At 37.8% G+C, this 19,722-nt stretch overlaps 1 protein-coding gene across 1 annotated transcript in view; it reads right to left on the bottom strand.

The window, feature by feature from the left end:
- Positions 1–19,722, bottom strand: part of LOC149241474 (calcium-transporting ATPase 8, plasma membrane-type-like) — a 209,618-nt gene that overhangs the window by 170,408 nt on the left and 19,488 nt on the right. Inside the window, exons 2-6 of the mRNA XM_089370556.1 lie at positions 15,282–15,377; positions 15,135–15,180; positions 14,083–14,174; positions 13,839–13,970; positions 13,644–13,733 (exon numbers count right to left, since the gene is read on the bottom strand). Of these exons, the coding sequence (XP_089226682.1) occupies positions 13,644–13,733; positions 13,839–13,970; positions 14,083–14,174; positions 15,135–15,180; positions 15,282–15,377 (456 nt within the window). The remainder of the gene's footprint in view (positions 1–13,643; positions 13,734–13,838; positions 13,971–14,082; positions 14,175–15,134; positions 15,181–15,281; positions 15,378–19,722) is intronic.

Below are 19,722 nucleotides of genomic sequence, written 5' to 3'. Positions count from 1 at the left end.
AGATCAGAGGCCCACTTTCTGGATAAAAGCATACCCCAAGCATCAGGTACATCAACGACAACAATATCCATAACAACCATGATGTCTGGGTAAACCGAAAGATGGACTTGCAAATCCTTGATTAAACCATGAACTTCGATTTTCTTAGAATCCATGGCACATATATTATAGTAGGGTCTGGAAACTCTTAAGTTAAGCTGTTCCATAACCCTTTTAGTCATAACACAAGCAGATGCACCTGAATCCAACATGCAGTTATTCAATTTATACCCATTGACTAACAAGGTGATAAAGAAGGGTTGATGATCCTTGTTATCAGCATCTACGCTTTGCAGATAGATAGGAGCATCATGATAGTCAACCTCACGAATCTTCTGTTGAGAAGCGTTGACTTGAGGACCCTGAATTGCTTTTAGTAATTTGTCTCTTTGGGAAGGGATCTTAGCGATCTCAGAGACGGGAACCCAGATTTTAGCATTATTAAACCAACTCCCCAAATCGACATCTATTCCCGAATTTATACCAGGGTTTAAAGTTCGAGGAGGAATTTGATTCCCGCTCTAATCCTTATCCCTTCTCTGGTATGTCAAACCCTTATCTCTAGCAATTTCCAGAATTTTCTCAGGAGAAGGTTTCTCACCATATAACCTAGCCAAAATGTCATCTTCGTCTTCAAGGTTATTTATGCTAAAAGCGGATTGAGGATTCACAACATCATAGCTCCTTTCCTTAACCTCTATCCAATCATTCATGGGCAAAGGAAACTTGCTCCCTACCACGTTTATTTGCTCACCTGTCCCAAACATTCCATTATCGAAAAGTCTTTTGATAACGGGACAAGAGGATTCTTCGTGAAAATCAGCACAAGCACGACAGTAGGGAGGAGCATCATCCACCAGATTGGTAAGCGGATTAGGGGGCCTCTGCTCACTAGTTTGACCCTTTCTTTGCCAGTTACTATTTCTGTTATTATTATTTCGAGGCTGAAAATTTTGCGGTTGCGCTCTTTCCATTTGAATTAACCTATTCTGCAAAGTGTTTATCTCCTTATTATGATTGATTTCCATGGTTTCAATTTTCTGAAGCAATTTGAGAACAAGTTCATTTTCAGGCTCTTGGACTGCTTTTCCCTTAGGTTCCTTTAGTTTCGTAGCAGCCCTATCAAAACCTGGGATTTCAGATTTCCCAGACGCTGCCTTGTCCTTTTCAAGTTCTACAGCTAAGGCTTGGCAATCACGATAATCAGTAAGTTTAGCACGCCTTAACTCATAAGATGGTTCGGGACCAAAGGCATCGATATAAAAATCTTGGAGAGTTTTATCTGAAGGTTTATAGTCTTGAGGTAATTCTCTAATAATACCATTAAACCTTCTGTTAAATTCTTCAACAGTTTCGTCTTCTCTCTTTTTCATCAGAGTAAGAGCTCTTACAAGATGTCTTCCCTCTCTCTTATCTCCAAATTTTTCTCTAAATGCAGTAATGAGTGATTGTAGAGAGTCAAAAGTATTAGGAGGTTTTTCTGTATACCAGTCATGAGCATCACCTCCTAGAGTCAAGACAAAAAGGGTCATCCTGACATCTTCATGATCAAAATCAGGAGATCTAGCATACTTAGCCATCCATATGTTGAAATCTCGTAAATGGGAATTAACAGTAATGGCATTATCTCCATGAAAGCTAGGCAATTTGTCTATCCCAACAGATGGAATATCATTGGGGGCTCCAGGAATGTTAGAAAAATTACAAGGGGCAAACAGACTCATGGTGCTGCGCTTAACTTGACCTTTAAAGAGCAAATGAATATCGGAGAGGGCTTCTTGTCCAAGATTTCCAAGAAGTGTACGAGAAGCGAGTTTGTGTGATCGCACCCTATAAACCTTTTCAGGATCAGGAGTAGGATTGCACAGACTGCTCGGATGTCTTCTAGTGTACACTCTTGCAGATAATATAGGAAGTGGAGTCGCCACTTGAACAAGAAGTTAAGCACAGGAAAGCTTGCAAAGCAAGAACCAAGGACAAAAAAACTCTATCCCCGGCAACGGCGCCAAAAAATGTTGTCGCGCAAACTGGCACGACAACGCTCAGACCGGGGGCTGTCACTCTGATCCCCGGTCTCTCCGTTTAAGCCTGTCTCCCGCGGCTAAGGGGGGTAGACCCTGCGAGGTGATGGAGGCCAACTGCCAAACAGTTGGGCTGGGAGACGAGACGCACTAAGATGATTTTATTAATTTGATAGATCAGTGCCTTAAGAGATAGGTGCTTGAATGACTACTGGCTAGATGATATGAGAACATGAAACACAGACAGCAATCATTTATCACCACATAAAGAGAGCAATGCTTTAAATATCAGTAAAACCACAAAGCTCTTAAACTTTTTTTCTTTTTTTTATTTTTTATTTTTTTTTTATTAAATAAAAAAAATCTAAACTATGAAAGCCTCAAAACTAAATCTAAACTCTAAAGGATTTTTTATTTTTATATTTAAAAAAAAAAAAAAAAAACTAAAATCTAGAAATCTAATTAAAGCTAAATATTAAAGTCTAAAATAAAATCTAAAATAATTAAAATCTAAAACTAAAATCTACAGACTAAGTACTTGAATCTAAACTAATAGAAATCAAAATGCTGACATTTTCATTTTTTTTTTTTTTGAAAACTACTTAGAAAAAAAAAATTAAAATCTAATTAAAACCCTAATTCTAAAGACTAATTAAAATCTAAAACAAAACTATGAAAAACTCAAAGCTAAATCTATTGCTATAAAAAAGTTATGAAAACGACTGAATATAACCAAAACCAAGTCGTATTACTCTGTGTGAAACACGGTTTGCATAACAGGGTTTTGCATAACACAAAAATTTCGATGGCGTACTTAGATACCTGCCCGTCCCACGCAAAGAGAAAAACCTGAAACTACCTACGCTACCCTAAGCGCATGAATCACAACTCGAAGCTAAAATCTGAGATCACATTTCGACTGAAGGTAACGCGTTATGGCATTTATAAATCGTTTCGATACTTACCTGGAAAAGCTTCGATAGCAGACGGCAGAGGCGGAAATGCTCAGCACACGAATTCAGCTCACGTTTTTCTTTTCAGAATTTTACCCTTTTGCTTGAAACCTGATGGCAAGCAGATTTACGCTGAGGAAAATGAAGACGGAAGAGAGGACGGGAACTGTCGTGAAAACCCTGATACGCGTGAACAGCAAAAGGCAATCAAAAAAAAAAAAAATACGCTCAGAAACGCTCTCTGTTGCTGTCTAGATACGCTACAGATCAGAACTGCAATAAAAATAATGCCCACGCAAAGGTCTTAAGGGAAATCCACAGACGGCTTCATCAGAAAATTCAGATGCAGGAAAAAGAAAGCACACAGTCAAAAAGATGCGACACGTATGCCCAAACGAAATTCAATTTTCATGTTCTACCTGCGTGAAAGAATGGAAACGATTTTACCTGGGCAACTTTGAAAGATTTCGAGGTTGATTTCGAGGTTACCTGGAGATGATGGCATATAATGACTTGAAGAAATTATGTCACCTGAAGATCCCCTGCGTTTCTTTTAAGTGTTTTCTGAAGCTCACACGTCAGAATGTATACAGATATGCAGTGATCGATGTCAATAGCAGTTGTTGAGACGCGTGGGTAAACAGCCCCTTTTCCTGACTTTAACTGTAAGCTGCAAGAAGAGAACAAAATCTGGGAGATATACAAAATTTTGCAGTAAAACCCTCCAAAATTCACACAAAGTCACAAAAATTTACAGCTCTGGTACAGCTAGATTTGACAATGACTGCAGTAACATTTTCAAGATATCAAACATTTGAACTTTACTGTGAAATAAAGAAAATCCCTCATGTAAAACAGGAAATAAACCCTAAAAGATTAACCCAGGGCACAAACAGCTGGGCTCTGCACAGAACAGCTTGTGGGAGTCGGCTGGTTCAGCCCAGAACTTCCCCAAACGCCCACAAATAACCTTCACCTAAAAGTTTCCTGCACACCTCAAGCAAGCATCAGCAAAAGAGGGCAAGAAATGCTGCTAGATTTCAAGAGAAAATGGAGATACCTGCCATTTTCCAGAAACCCTACAACATTCAGACCCTAGCACGTGAGCAAGATACCTGTACTCACAATGCTCTAAAAAAAATCAGCTATTTTAACTGTTGAAAACTGAAATATGCAGAAAAGCAAACACCTCACAGCAATTCCAGAGAGTAACACCAGCCAGTTTGAACCCCAAAGTCTTTTTATTAATCAGAAATCAGTTTACAAGAGAGCTTTCAGTACAGACTCACAGATCAGATAAACCTGTAAAATGACCCCCTAAGACCCTATAAGAAGGAAATGATCCCAACGGCTAGTTTTGGGTGATCCATGTAGAATTGATCTCGACCGTTGATGAGGATCAAGACATCTCTTGATCTCATCCGTCGATTTTATTTAAAAATGATATTTTGCATGTGTTCACAAAAAATATTATTATTTTATTATTTAGGGTTTTTGCTTTGTTTTATGAAATTTTTTTTTTTATTATTTTTTATTTTTTCTATATTTATTTATTTATTTATTTTTATTTATTTATTTTTTTATATATATATTTTTTTATATTTTATTTATTTTCTAAATGGATCATTTGAACCAAACCGTTGGAAACATCCCCTAGGACCTAGGACCTAGGACTCACGAGGGGATTTAAACATTTCTCAACCCTCAAGACACATTACATCATGACTTTTACAATTTACATCTTAAGGGGGCGAACCCACTTTAACATAGACCCTCATAGACCACCCAGATCTGCGACACAACTATAATCTAGCAGATTAACACGCTAGGATTCTCCTAAAGTCCTAATAACGAAATGCATCCCGGCTTTGGGGTCGGGTTTGAAGGAAAACTCTGCCGATCCATGGATCGGTGAGACTAAAAACCTCCCGGGACGCAGATCGTCATTAGAAAGTTAGGTCCACCTAGGCAACTTTACATACATGACTCTGATCTGCTTAGATTATTTACAATTCAAACATGCAGACTGGGTTTACAACAGGAAAGATCAAGCTGTTGATGACTGTAGGCTGGCACGGTCATGTCGCTCAGGAGCTACCCTTCTCTGCCAACAGAAAGGAGGTGTACTGCATGGGTAGTTGACCAGTAGTGGTCAACAAGGTCATCAAGCAATTACCAAAACAAGAACACAAGGACAACAAATGTAGGCAGACAACCAGGGAAAAACCCCTATATAGGGGAAAACCCAGTCAACAATTATTCCTTCAATATTTTCTTGAGATAATCTAAGACTCTATACCTAGAAATAGATTCCCTCCACACCAAGTCAACCCTCAATCCTTCTTGTAAATGAAAACCCTTCAAAAGAAACTTCGGCCTTGTAGAATCAACAGCAACTTCGACCCAACAGCAGTAGCAGCAACAACTTTGACCAAACTTGGAGAACTTCGGTCTCCCTTGATACACCTCAGAATGGAGTGAGACTTGTCCCAAAATTTCGGTTTCAAGCCCTTCTATCTTCCTCTAGAAACTCACACTTCTTTCCAGCTGCTTTTGCAACCCTTAGACAATTTCACACTTTTCCAGCTTCCAATTTCAAGTATCGAACTATGAGAGACAGAATGAGATTCTCCAATTGAATTCAAACCCCTTGTATTTATAGCCCTTAGGTGAGGTTAAATTACTTGTCTTGAGGCCGACTTGATGTTCTTGAGGCTGACTTGGTGTGGAGGATAATAAATTCATTTTTGACTCAAAAATAATTATTTTTACATGATCTGAAAGCCCAAGAAGGGTCTCTTTAAATGTACAATGACTAATGACTCAAAATAAATCCTAGAAGTCCTCAATGGGGACTTTGACCTAAAATATGATGACCCAAGCATGAAACCCATGCTTTAATAAATCATAAAAAGTCATAATAATAATAATATTTTCTTCATTCTTTCGATAGGTACATCTCAAATATATTTATGAAGACGAACCTAGTTAAAAATTTCAACAGGAAGAAGACATAAGCGACAGGGAGGTAGAACTTGCTACGGGTGGAAAGAAACAACTAATGGTTTAGTCCAACATATGGCTAATGATGTGGTATGAATCGTTCCATGTCCAGGTTATTTTCTGTCAGTAGAAAGTGCTAAAGCTGTATCAAAGATTCATTATCAAATATTAGTGGAGGTATTGGATTGGTAATTTCACTCTTCATAATTGTATTTCTTTTTCTTCTCTCAATATCCATGGAATAAGAGGGTTGCATGAGCTTCAAGGCATGCCCATGGATATTGATTACCGACATATCATAGACTCTCTATCGATTGTTGGAACTATTATTGTAGCAATTGTAATTCTTACAATGATAATTGTAGAATCATACAAAGCACATAAGATGCAAGCATGCAGGAAATCCAAATGAGATTCATAACACATAAAATGTGACCGTGGAGATAAAATGAATTGCACTTGGGGGGCAGAGTTGCCAAACAATCAGGAAGAAATATTAAAAGAATGCATTGGTTGGAACTGCCATTTTTGCTAGATATGGATTAATCTCAATTGGTGTCATTTCTACTCTTTGTATGCTGAAAATCCCATGGAAGGCTATTAAGTGTTGAAGCATACAACATTTCAGAGGCTCTGTTTTACATCCTGAAGTTTTGATCCTTGGACCGATGTTGCTTCACAATGTCTCGGGGTGTGCCTTCAATCTCAAACAAGCATCAAGATTGCATTAATTGGGTAGCTGGTGGTTGGTGTCTTTATTCGCCAATGTAGTTATGGAGTGGCAATCTTAGATTTGTTCAGATTCTCCCCGATACTTGGAGCAAAAGGTAGAGGGGATTTTCCTCTGACGTCATGGGATGTTGTTCATTCTCCACTTTTGGCTGTGAATGTTCTCTCATTGGGCTTTGATTGTCCTTTTAGGCCTACTAGTTTTTGACATATGTCTTTGGAGGGAGCATAGGCGACGACTAGACATGGGCGGGTTCAAAATTTGAATTAGGTCTGGGATTTATGTGGGCCTACTTTCTCCTAGACACCTATCATAATTTATGTTGGGGGGATTTTAGGCGGCGGATTGTGATCCAATTAAGCAACTAGATAGATGCCTACACAATACACTACAATCTGTTGGACCAACCGACTGCAGGCAAAGTTACTCTGACGTACCTTCTTAAATGTGATTGGACTCCCACTTAGTCCTTTCCTATTGGACCATTCACAAGTGGACACAATCCTAATAGGTTATTGGATTGTGACTAGATGTTGAGGTGTCTTTGTGCGGGTCTCCACCTCAAATCCACTTTGGAGGGCGGGTCCCATCTCTGAATCAACTTGGCCAACTCGATTGGGTGACTTATCTACCCATGATTTTGAATGATCTTGATTGGTTTGGTTGGCCCTTGACTCTTCATTTGATTGGATGACTCAAATGGACGACATTGTGATCTCGCCATCGTCCCCTGATGCTCCAATTCTGATAGATGTTACAGTCCAGGCATATCAAAATAACACTCAATCTCTCTCTCTGGATTGGGTTGTGGACTGCGATAAAACGTCTAAGCAAGACTTTAGATGTGGGGTGAAGACTGTTTCTTTGCAACACAAACTGAAGGCCATCAAAGTTGCGACACTGTCTCAAGGATTAGTTCTTGAGTTGGATAGTTACTGGGACGAATCCATCAAATTAAAATCCCAAGCTCTAGTAGGCCAGTGGCTCTTCGGCTGCTACAACAACATACAAATGAAAAAATGGATTGATACCTAGTGGTTCCCTCTCCTTAAATACTGTTCGTGTGTTAGCGCCCTTCAAAATGGCTAGTTCATGTTTCACTTTTTGAATCCAATGGACGCGGATTTGATTGTAGCTCGACCATGGGTACAGGGTCACGACTATTGATCATTACAATGATGGAACTTTGGTTTCGATGTTGCTTTCGACTTTCCAAGGCAGAACATATTATGGGTAAAACTCCCAGGACTCCCACTTGAACTATGGACTAGAAAATCCATTACAAATATTGCCAATTCAATTGGAAATTTCTATTTCTTAGATGAGGGCAGCCTGGGTGGATTGGTAAAACATACTACTTGGGTTTTGGTAGAAAGGTCGATGTTAGGGGGCCTTCCTACAAAAATCAACTTATATTGGGGTCCATGTTCACACAAGCAAATTTTTGATTACTGGGCTATTCCTTTTCGATGCCTTTGCTGCCATGGAACATGACATCTTATGTCTAAATTTCTAGAAAGGTTCAATAGGTTCTCTCGAAAATCAAACTCCTCAGATGATGAAGGGAAACGAGTATTTGCTCAGAAAATATCTACCAAACTGCATGCTACAGGTATTCCTCCTCTCTATCATCCATAAAAAATTAAAAGGTTCCACATCTATCTAATCCCTCTCCACTAAGTCGCCCATCCCCTGCTGTGACTCAATTGTCTCCTAACATTTCCCACTATAATCCTGTCATCAAATCCTCATCTCTTGCAATCACAAACCCCCTGATAACCCTTTTAAATCACTTGTTGTTGCCCCCTGCCCCACAGTTTACTTTACATCCCATTGCTCAACCATCCACTTCTAATCCATACTTTTCCTCCCCAATCAAATTTGGGGCCCCATCTGATAGAACTTTCTCTCTATTCTCGGAAGACATGGAGCTAGAGACCCTGGCTAGAGAATCACAAAACACCATGGAACCCCTGACTATCAAAAAATATTTCTTTGACAACGATGACAATTTCTCCCCCTGGCCTCTCGTAAGAATGTAACTACCAGAAGAAAGAAAGGGACAAAATATAAAAAGATCTCGAATTATACCCTGCTCCCATCAAACTCGATGGAACATTTCCATGCCTCCAAAGACATTCCTACCCCCCAAGCAGACCCTGTTTCTTTTAGGGTGGGTCACCTTGATGTAAATTTCCCTCAATCTCAGGTCCTTAAAGTAGAGCCACCCGAACTTGATCTCCCCTAATGTCAATCTTGTCATTAAATGTCCAAGGTCCAGGATTGGTCCACAAAAAAGATCCTTGAAAAGAATATTTGAAATCTATAACTATGGGATAGTACTTTTATAGGAAACTATGACAAGTAGGGATAAGGCTTGGGGACACTTGCTTCAGATCTTTCCAAAATGGTATGTATGTGCCATTAGCGCCAAAGACCTCTCTGGGGGATTGGCTGTCATGTGGAACCCTGAATTATATCACTTCAAAGCATACAACACTATGGTGGGAATATTTATCTCCAGTGGCCAAAGAGGCACTAAGAATTGGCTCTAAATTATTAATGTTTATGCCCCATACATAAACAAAAAGGACTTCTGGAATTGTGTTGATAATAGTGGTCTATTGGACCTTGACTCTCTCATTCTCGCAGGGGACCTTAAATTTTCAATTGACTCTACAGAGATTTGGGGTTCTCTTTGTCGTCCAAACTCTTTGGGAGGCTATTTCAAAGAACTCTTCAAGCAGAAGCGCCTTTGAGACATCATGCCTATCCCATTGGGCCCTACTTGGAGGAATGGAAGGCGGGATGCACAGGGTTTAGCCAAATTCCTTGATCGATTCTATGTACAAGCTACTTTAGCAAGGATATACAATCTTGCATCCTCCCAATCAAAATATCTGATCACTTCCCTATCTTGCTGAATTGGTTTGGACTACATAGTCATAAGGTACCTCCATTCAAATTTAATCATTTTTGGTTGAAGGATCCAGACTTTGTTGCTCTGGTCCTTTCGACTTGGCAGTCCCCCAGTGAAGACTTGGCTCATTGGAAGATGGACAAAATCAACCATAAGTTGTGTATGCTAAAAAAGAAGGTCAGACTATGGGCTAAGAATAAGAAGCGAGAGAACATCCAAGAACTCAATCTGATTGATCAACAGGAAATTTTTTAGAGGACCCCAGCTCTCCTACATACTTCTCTGACATGAAAAAAAGGAGATCCTTCAGTTGGAAATCCGAAGATAAAAAATTCTACTATGTCAGGCTGAAGAATTACAACAAAAGAGTAAAATCTTATGGGTTGAAGCAGGAGATAAGAACAACCGATTTTTTCACAATCAGATTTCCTCCAAACGCCAAAAAAAACTCAATTTGGAGTATAAAATCAGAATCGGGTGAAATCTTGACCAATCAATCGGATATTGAAGAGGAGGCTAGAAGCTATTTTAACAATCTATATTGCTCTAGGGCTCATGTTTCATTCTGCAAACAACTGGAAGTGTGTGGTCTGTTCGCTACTTGGTTTCATCAGGAAGAAAACAATCAAATGGATTGCCCTGTAACACAGGAAGAAGTTCTTCAAGTTCTAAAAGATCTGGCCAAAGGTAAAAGTCTGGGCCCTGACGGATGGACCATGGAACTTTTCTTGCACTTTCAGGATATAATGATCCAAGAGTTGACTGAGATGGTTGAAGAATCCAAGGGACTTGGCTGGGTTTTTGGCGCTACAAATGCTACCTTTATCCATCTCATTCCAAAGATCACAAATCCGATATTATTTTCCTGCTATCACTTGATTTCATTATGTAATACTATTTACAAATTGATATAAAAAACAATTGCAAATAGACTTAAGCCCTTCTTGTCCAAATATATTTCTGTGGAGAAATTTGGTTTTCTTAAGCACAGGCAAATTCACGATGCGGTTGCAATTGCCCAAGAAGCCATACATTCAGTTAAAAAAAACCATATGGATGCTTGTCTCATGAAGATTGACTTAACAAAAGCCTTTGACTGTGTTGATTGGGAACTTCTGTGGATGATTCTGGAGAAGATTGGTCTGGGCAGAACAATGATTAACTGGATCAAAGCATGTATAAAATTTGCCTCCTTTGCCATCTTAATGAACGACCTTCCTACAATTTTTTTTTTCAGCGTCTAGAGGACTTAGATAGGGTTGTGCGATGTCCCCACTTTTATTCCTTATCATCATTGATGGAATCAGTAGGAAAATCAAAGATGCTCAATCGCAGGGTATCGTATCAAGTTGCAGAATAACGTCTTCAGTCATCCTATCTCACCTTATTTTTGTGGACGATCTGATGGCCATTGGAAAACCAGACCCCAAAGAATGGTTTGCCTTTTATGGTCTCCTACATGACTTTGGTCTTGCATCAAGATTCTACATGAATAAATCCAAGTCCACTCTCATTTCAGATGACCCAGACGCCGTATCGACTCTTCGAAATACAAAAACTTTTGGGATTAAAATTGTACACATGGATGTTGGATTCTGATACTTGGGCTTCTCTTTGAAATTGAACGATTACAAAAACCGGGAGTGGGATTGGCTCACTAAGAAAATCGAGAAGAGGCTTAATCACTGGGCACACACCTGGATTTCTCTTGGGGGTCGAATTGTTCTAATTAAATTTGTCCTCCATAGCATCCCCATCTATTGGATGCATATCTTTAAGCTCCCAAAGGGTGTGATCAACAAATTAAATTCCATCACATCTCGTTTTCTGTGGGCGGGCACACAAAGAGAGCGGAAAATTCACCTTGCTAGTATGGATATGATTAATCTTCCCATTGCCCTGGGTGGATGGGGGACAAAAGATATCGCTTCATTCAACATGGCTCTTTTACTAAAAAATTCTGGAGAGCAGTCACCAACGAAGGCCTTTGGCAACAAGTTATCTGTGCAAAATACCTACAAAATCGAGAGTTCATTCACTGGCTGCGTGATGATGCATTGGATCCTTCCCATGTCTTCTATTCTTGGAGCAACCTTCTTTTGACAAAGCACTGGTTTTTTGGAAATATTAGATGGGAAGTTGGTTCGAGCTCCACTCAACAAATCGGCCTAGATTTACTCGCAGGTATGAATGGCCCTCACCTACTATCTCCTGATCTCATCACCTTCTTAAATAACATGGGCTTATTTGTGATCAAAGATATAGCAAATGTTGTTCTCTCCTCTTATTTCCACACTCACTGGAAAGATGAGTTTCAGCTTGAGATTCATGAGGCAATGATCCCGGAATGGTAAATTTACATTACCAATCTTAAACTTTCTGGGATAGTCCTATCTCCCAAAGATGACAGGTTTTTATGGTATGGGGGATCAATGCGGGGGAGAGTCATTGTAAAGGAAGCATATAATCTAATCACTCTTCCCTCTAGACAGATGATGGTTTACTCTTGGATGGTCCGGGCTTGGAAATGGAATCTCCCCTTGAAACTTAAATGTTTTTCATGGCTTGTTGCTCATAATCACATCCTCACCTGGGAAATCTTATGCAAGAAGGGTTTTCAAGGCCCTGGACGATGTAGTCACTGCCTTTCTTCTGGAGAAGACTCTTTTCACCTCTTTATCCTCTGCCCCTTTGCCTCTCAGTGTGGAATGGGGTGCTCCATATGATAAACTATCCTGCTGCTTGGGAGGGTCCAGACATTACCTCTTGCCTTGGTCGGTGGACACTAGACCATAAACCTCATCGTACTTTGAGTTTCTTTATTATTTGGGGTATCTGGAAGTCTAGAAATGCCTTTTAATCAAATTCTGCGAATATTTGGAGGACATGTTGTAGCATCCTTTCTTACTATTCAGAATTTTTGGTTCCTTTGTCCTCCAATCAACTCTATCCTCCTCCTCCTAGAGACCTTTGGTCTTCCTATCCTGTGGGGTTCTTCGATGGTGTTTCCTCCTTTGACTCTTGTGGATGTGGTATGGCCATCCACATTAGCCCTGAGTGCTTTTTTGGTTCCTTTGTCCTCCAATCAACTCTATCCTCCTCCTCCCAGAGACCTTTGGTATTCCTATCCCGTGGGGTTCTTCGATTGTGTTTCCTCCTTTGACTTTTGTGGATGTGGTATGGCCATCCACATTAGCCCTGAGTGCTTTTTTATATTCTATTGATACTATGGCTTGGAAACCAACATTCGGGTCAAACTTCTTGCACTTTGGGGGTCCTTCACTGTGCAATTTGGCTTAATGTCAGGTCCCTCTCTATTTTTGGCGACTCCAAATCAGTTATTGAATGGGGAAAGAACAGGGGCTCCTTAAATTCTGCAACTCTCGAATCCTGGAAGCTCCACATCAAAGCTCTGTCTACGTTTTTTCATCATTTATCTATCCAACATATCAACAGAATTCAAAACAGTGAAGCCGACCACCTCTCAAAAATGGGTTGCAGCTCTGTTCAAGATCAGATTATCTTTAAAACCGAACAGATTATCTTCAAAACCTCGACATGCTGACATGGGAAGGTATCATACCTATATAAAAAAAGATCATATCCCACGCAGGGATACTCTGCCTCCCCTGTTTTTTCCCTTGGTTTTGTTTGGTTTTTGCTCCTCTGTAGTATTTTAAAGATATAATACTTTTTTTTGTGGCTACTATGCCCTTTGTCAGATCCATTTAGCAGCGGTCAATAATGCATTGTCTTTAGCAGCGGTCAATGCTGCATTGTTAGTTCTAATAGCAGTTTCTGTTACCATCCATGATATATGGATCGACTGTAAGTATTTTTTTTGTTTTTTCTCTGCTTAAAGATGGCGATAGAGAACCTTTTCTGAGATACATCTACTTTCTCACTGAATAGAAAGCGTTTTTTCTTTGTGGAAAAAAAAACCTTGCTAAAAAAAAAACGTATATTACACAACTTACTTCAGTTTTTATGCCCAAAACAAGTGACGAGGCCGCACAAATCATCAAAATGATGAGTGTCTTGTCCTGAAACGCTTCCCACAGAAAAACCTACCAAAGAATATAAGTTCATATATATAAATAACCACGACGCCAATTTCAGAAAGGTTAAATACGTCTGCTTATAAAACCATACAATGCAAAAGAAAACATTACAAAAAAATTGCGTGCAGCCTGTCGGGGATATGTGTTCTCTCCAAATGCTTTCTTTCGACGTTCAAACTCTTCTGGATCATCTTTAATACCCTTCTCGATGTCAGTACGTAATAGATTGGCTACTCCATTTACCTGTTAACATTGAGGGTTCTAATAAATACTTCAGCAGGAACTTAAAAGCATAAGTCCAACATAATTGAGATGCGCGAACAAAATAAAAATCCCGATCTCTTTCCCAACTTACCCCTCCCATCTGATTTAGAGCATTAATATCAGGTTCTCTAACCAAATTTGCAAGCGTTAATGGTCCAACTCCATATCCTTCTGCGGGAGCATCTAATAATAGCAATAGTTCATGGGTTTCAAATAATTAATCAAACTGGAAGAGCATTCAGGAACATTTAATATGCACATGAGATTAAAAGACTACGATAAATTTTTTAATGATCGTTTCTTCCACAGGGAGATTATATGGCGTTTACAAAATAACAGATAAGACATTAAATATGTCAAGATATGGACAACAAAACTCTCGGTGAATGACATCCAACGACGCTAAGTCTAGAGTCTATACAGAACCTCTATATCTATATATAATACAACCATGACCAAAAGCCCCTAACATTAAAGTAAAAGACATAATATGCCGAATCTGCAGTATATTTCAAAGGGTACCACGAAGGTCCAGAAAAGTGCTTTAAGTTTTACTCAACACATTAAAATCTTAAACCCCTTTAAACCCCTTATTATTATCTAATTTTAAGGTAACAGCTAAGCAAGACACTTTTTTGTTTCGTGGGATAAGGGGCTCTTGTTTGTGGAATAAGGGATTCACTTCTGTCCTCTTGTTTGTGGGATAAGGTATTCACTTCTGCCCTCTTGTTTATGGGACGAAGGACCCCTACTAAATATATTAAGGCATATATATTCTACCTCTCTGGTTAAAAAACCTGTAATCTCTTAGGAAGAAACACATTTTCTTAACCATTAAACCTAGTAAAACTGTATTATGAAAGCTCAAAAATAAACGTCAACACATAACAAAAACTAGATATATGGATTCATAGCCACATTCTATTAACAGATTTACGGCATTCCTCCTTCAAAACCATACATACATCCATCGAGACAAAATTAGTCGTTTTGGCTTGAAAGACTATAATCTATAATTATCCTGATTATTCAATAATCATTCACCAATTTCTTCTTTTCCACATAAAAAATTCTGTATTTAGTTCAGCCTGAAAATGAAGGATTAAAGTAATTTAAAACCAAAAGAAGGAAAGTTTCTCATACCCTTCTGTATTACTTTTGATCTTCTTTCCATAAAGAGATTGGCTGCCTGCAAGGATGAAATGAAAGGACTTAGGAATGTTGTACGCTTAAAATGCCATTTGCCTTCATAGAAATAAACAATAGGTGCCGCAATTACAGATGACTTACATTTACAACTTGAGAGATGGGTCTGAGCAAATCCAATCCGCTTAGATTTTTAGTATACCTAAACCGGCGAGCGGCATTCAGAGCCCACGTTGCTGCCTGCATATGTGCATGATGAAGATTACATTTGAAAGCTATGGAGTTGCAACCCAAAGAAAATCTAAACATGTTAATTTTTCACCAAGTTACTACTAATATGTTTGACTCCTGTAATTCTCACTGGTCACCATGAAAGCACACTCTGACATGGCTATTGAATAGTAAATTCAACGTTGATATAACTTTTTCAGCCTTTTCCTGTAGGTGCTATTTCCATTTATCTATAAACCAAGTTTACATAAACATATAAGACGGGACGATATTAATCCTAGCATATAGTTGCTGCTTAACATTGCAGAAGGCAAAGTCAGCAATAACGCATTTCTCAGACATATTGGATAGATCCTTTTTGGCTTGTCGAGCCAAAACAGTCCAGAGTTTACCCTAGCAGGAGTACTGTTGGGGAAAATTGTCTCATTCAAATGTTTTAGTTATGAATATAGCGGACTTGTGAATAAGGTAATGTATGTGTTTTTTCTTTACCAACTGACCAAATTCAACATTGCTATAAGCATACTATTTCCAACTAGGCACCTGATAAAATAATTTGCAGGTCCCTTTCGACTGAAAGAGGTCACTTCAATAAAATACCCACTAGAGTTAGCATAATAAAAAGTTCAAAATAAAATGGCTTCTTCCAAGGTGAGGAGAAACTGAAACAAAGAATCCTACAAAAGGCTCACTTTTTTATTTCAAACACTTCAGTCCATTCAGAGACTAGAGACCATAAAAGCTCAAAATAATATAATAATCTTCCTCTGCAGGGTACTTGCAAATTAGTTAGCCACAACATTCATATAGCCCTATAATTGGGCGGAGGTGAAGAGAAATTGAAACAAAGAATTCTACACCAAGTTGACTTTTTTATTTGCAATTCTACACAAGGTTGACTTTTTTATTTGCAACGCTTCGGTCGATTCTGGGTGCAGAGATCACAAAAGCTCAAAATAATAAGGTCTTCCTCTGAAACGCACTGGCAAATTAGTTGGCCACAATATTCATATAGTCTTATAGTCTTATAATTTGATTGGGTCGAAGTTTTTTCTAAGTTACCAGGATTTGGATCCAGATGCTGATACGGATACGGATCCACCAATTTTTTTGAAAGACCAGGATCCGGATACGGCAAGTACAAACAATATAAAATATTTTATAATTTAAAAAAAATAAATTTATATAAAATAAAATAAAAACATATAAATATGTAATTTTTATACATAATACAATAAAAAATAAAAATATAGGTTAGATACATAATATTAGAATTAATATATTATTTATAAATAATAATTAAATTTATATAAAATAAAATAAAAAATTATCACTTCTGTTTAAAATTTTAAATATAAAACTTCTATATAATACTTTTAAAATGATCCGGATACCATAAGTACAAACCATACAAAATATTTTATAATTTTTAAAAATTAAATTTATATAAAAAAATTATTAATTTTTAAATTTGTAGTTTTTATATATAACACTAAAAATATATATTAGATAAATAATATCAGAATTAATATATTATTTATAAATATTAATTAAAATTATATAAAATAAAAAATTATAATTTTGGTTTAAAATTTAAAACTTCTAAAATAATTATTAATTTGAGATGATTTTTTTTATTCATTTAATAATATTAAAATTAATGTATCATGATATTGAAACATTAATTACTAGTTATTATATTTAAATTAAATGAACTTACTTTATGAAACTCACTTTTTTAGATTTAAAATAAACATAAAATTTAATTAGAATATCCAAACTTTACTTTATAGAACTTACTTTATGAATCGGCCTGGAGTATGCCGTAAAACTGCTTCTGCTTGGCTAAGAGCTCGTCTTCCTTGGACGTAAGGAAACAGGTTAACCGCCCAAGACCCAGAGGCATTTGGCAGGAGTGAAAGCCTGCTCCCTTACGGACCACCAGCGGGTTATTACACGTGGCGTGGTTTTCCTTGATAACAGTGATGAGTCAAACCGACATTCGCGGATAGCAGCCAGAGATGGCTGTCCTCACTGTTGGTTTGACACCTGAGTTTGATAGGTTTTGCCACCTTCGGAAAAAAAAAGAAAAAAGAACTTACTTTATGAAATTCACCTTTTTCAGGTTTAAAATAAATATAAAATTTAATTAGAATATCCAAACTTTTCTTTATAGAACTTACTTTATGAAGCTCACCTTTTTAAGTTTAAAACAAACATAAAATTTAATTAGAATATCGAAACTTTAGCATCTTATAATCTTGAATTAAAGTTTATAATATGGTCAACCAAGCAAAAAGTAAATTAATGAACTCCCTTGTTAATTATTGTCGTTGCTGATTTTTCCAATATCAGGTTATTCATCCTCTAACATTTTCATTTTGGAATTCTGTGCTGAGATCTAATGTGGAAATCTGTGCTGACATCAAACTATTTTACACAGACAAATGTTGGGCAGATCTTCATGGATCCGGATCCGAATCCGTCTCTGATTCGGGGATCCGCGGTTCTAACGCCGGGCCTAACCGATCTCGTAACATAGAGTTTTTTGGTTAACTAGTCTAAAGTGGATCTTGGCATCACGTTGAGACACATTGTTGAAAAGGTTTGGGAGGACAAAGAAGAAGTATTTTGCTGCTTTGTTGACTTCAAAAAAGTATTTGACACAGTCCCTAGGGATAAGTTGTGGCGTAGAATGAAAGAATTTGAAATTCTTGTGCATTATAGAGCTGCTGTCCATAGACTTTATGAAGAAGTGAAAGTCAAAATTAGAACCTCAACAGGTATTTCAGAAAGCTTTAGAAGTGAGACTGGAATCAAGCAAGGTTGCCCTCTATCCCCCATTCTTTTTGGTCTATATATTGATAAATTGGAAGAGTGGCTAAATCTGCAAGGTGGAGATGGTGTTCGGTTGGGGGAGTTTGTGATAAAGCTTCTTTTATATGCTGATGATATTGTATTGATTTCTAAATCGGCCCATGGATTGCAAATGCACTTATATGCCCTTAAGCATTTTTGTAGAGTAGTGGGGATGCAAGTCAATACTAGCAAGACCAAAATAATGATTTTTTCTAATAAAAGGAAGCATAGCCAGCATACTTTCTTCTTTGAAGACAACATTCTTGAAGAAGTAAAGGAGTACAAGTACCTTGGGATTGATTTCAACAACAAACTCAATTGGGAGGACTGCAAAAAGAAGAGAATTTTAGGAGGGTGGAAAGCATTATATTCTCTTCAAAACAGATGTAGAGAGGCAGAGTTATGGGATTGGAAAATGATTAAAGTGCTTTTTGGACTCCTAGTTTGTCCAGTGATGCTATATGGGTGTGAATTGTGGGCTAGCAGCACTCCCGTCTCAAAATGGAAACAAATTGAGAAAATCCAAAAATGCTTGATCATGAGAAAGTTCAAAATAAAAAATTCGGTACCTTATGAGATAATGTTGAGTGAAACAAGAGCAACTTCCATTGAAGCAATTGCAATGGTGCGGCTCATAAGATACCTAAAAATAATTGAACAATTGAGAGTAGGTAGATGGCCTAATGTTATCTTCAATTAGAAAGAAAACAAAGATGAAACAAAACTACACATGGATGCAAAAATGGAATATCTACCTCAATGCCTATCCCACAAATAGCAAGGAGCTAAAGGATTTTGTTATGGAGAAGTTTCGTGAAAAGGTATGGGAAAAAGAGTTGGGTAGAAAGAAGAAATATTACATTGAGGAATTCAACCCTACATGTGATTTACAACAAAAAGAGTTCATTGGAGCTAGCATTTGGTGGAGGGCAAAGGTTCTTATTGCTCAATCAAGGACCAACTCACATCAACTTCGGTGTGAAACAGGATGGTGGAAAAGGCTTAAAGAAGCTTGGGAAGAAAGGGTGTGCACATTTTACAGGTATGGGGCTGTGGAATCGGAAAAACATTTCATTTTGGAATGTGATGCATTCAAAGACATCAAAGAAAGTTATGAGAACATGTTAGCATCAGTTCCTTGGCATTGTCGTTTTAGCTAGAAGATTGTTGGAAGGTTGGGTCAGCTCATCATCAATTTGAATCGGAAAAGGACTGAATTGCAAAGAGCGAAAAACAGGGAACTAGTGGTCTCATAGCCTATTTTTAGTCTCGTGGACTTTAAAATATCATTTCATTTCATCACTGCCCATTCCATTAAAGCACCAAATCAAGCTGAGATTTCGATCTTTCTGATCTGAAAGGAAAGCAAGAAACCAAAAAAAAGAAATACCATCCAGCAAAAAATTTCCTAAATGTAAATAGGTGAAACACAAAATCAACCTCATATACCGATTTTTGTGATTTGAAAGGAAAACAAGAAACCGAAAAAGAAATA

The sequence above is a fragment of the Pinus tabuliformis genome, chromosome 8 (genome assembly GCF_031772625.1).
Source record: "Pinus tabuliformis cultivar Carrire ecotype Pingquan chromosome 8, CPIR1, whole genome shotgun sequence".
Classification (NCBI taxonomy): Eukaryota; Viridiplantae; Streptophyta; class Pinopsida; order Pinales; family Pinaceae; genus Pinus; species Pinus tabuliformis.
Note: the sequence above shows the minus strand (reverse complement) of the source record. Positions and strands in the feature narration are given on the sequence as shown.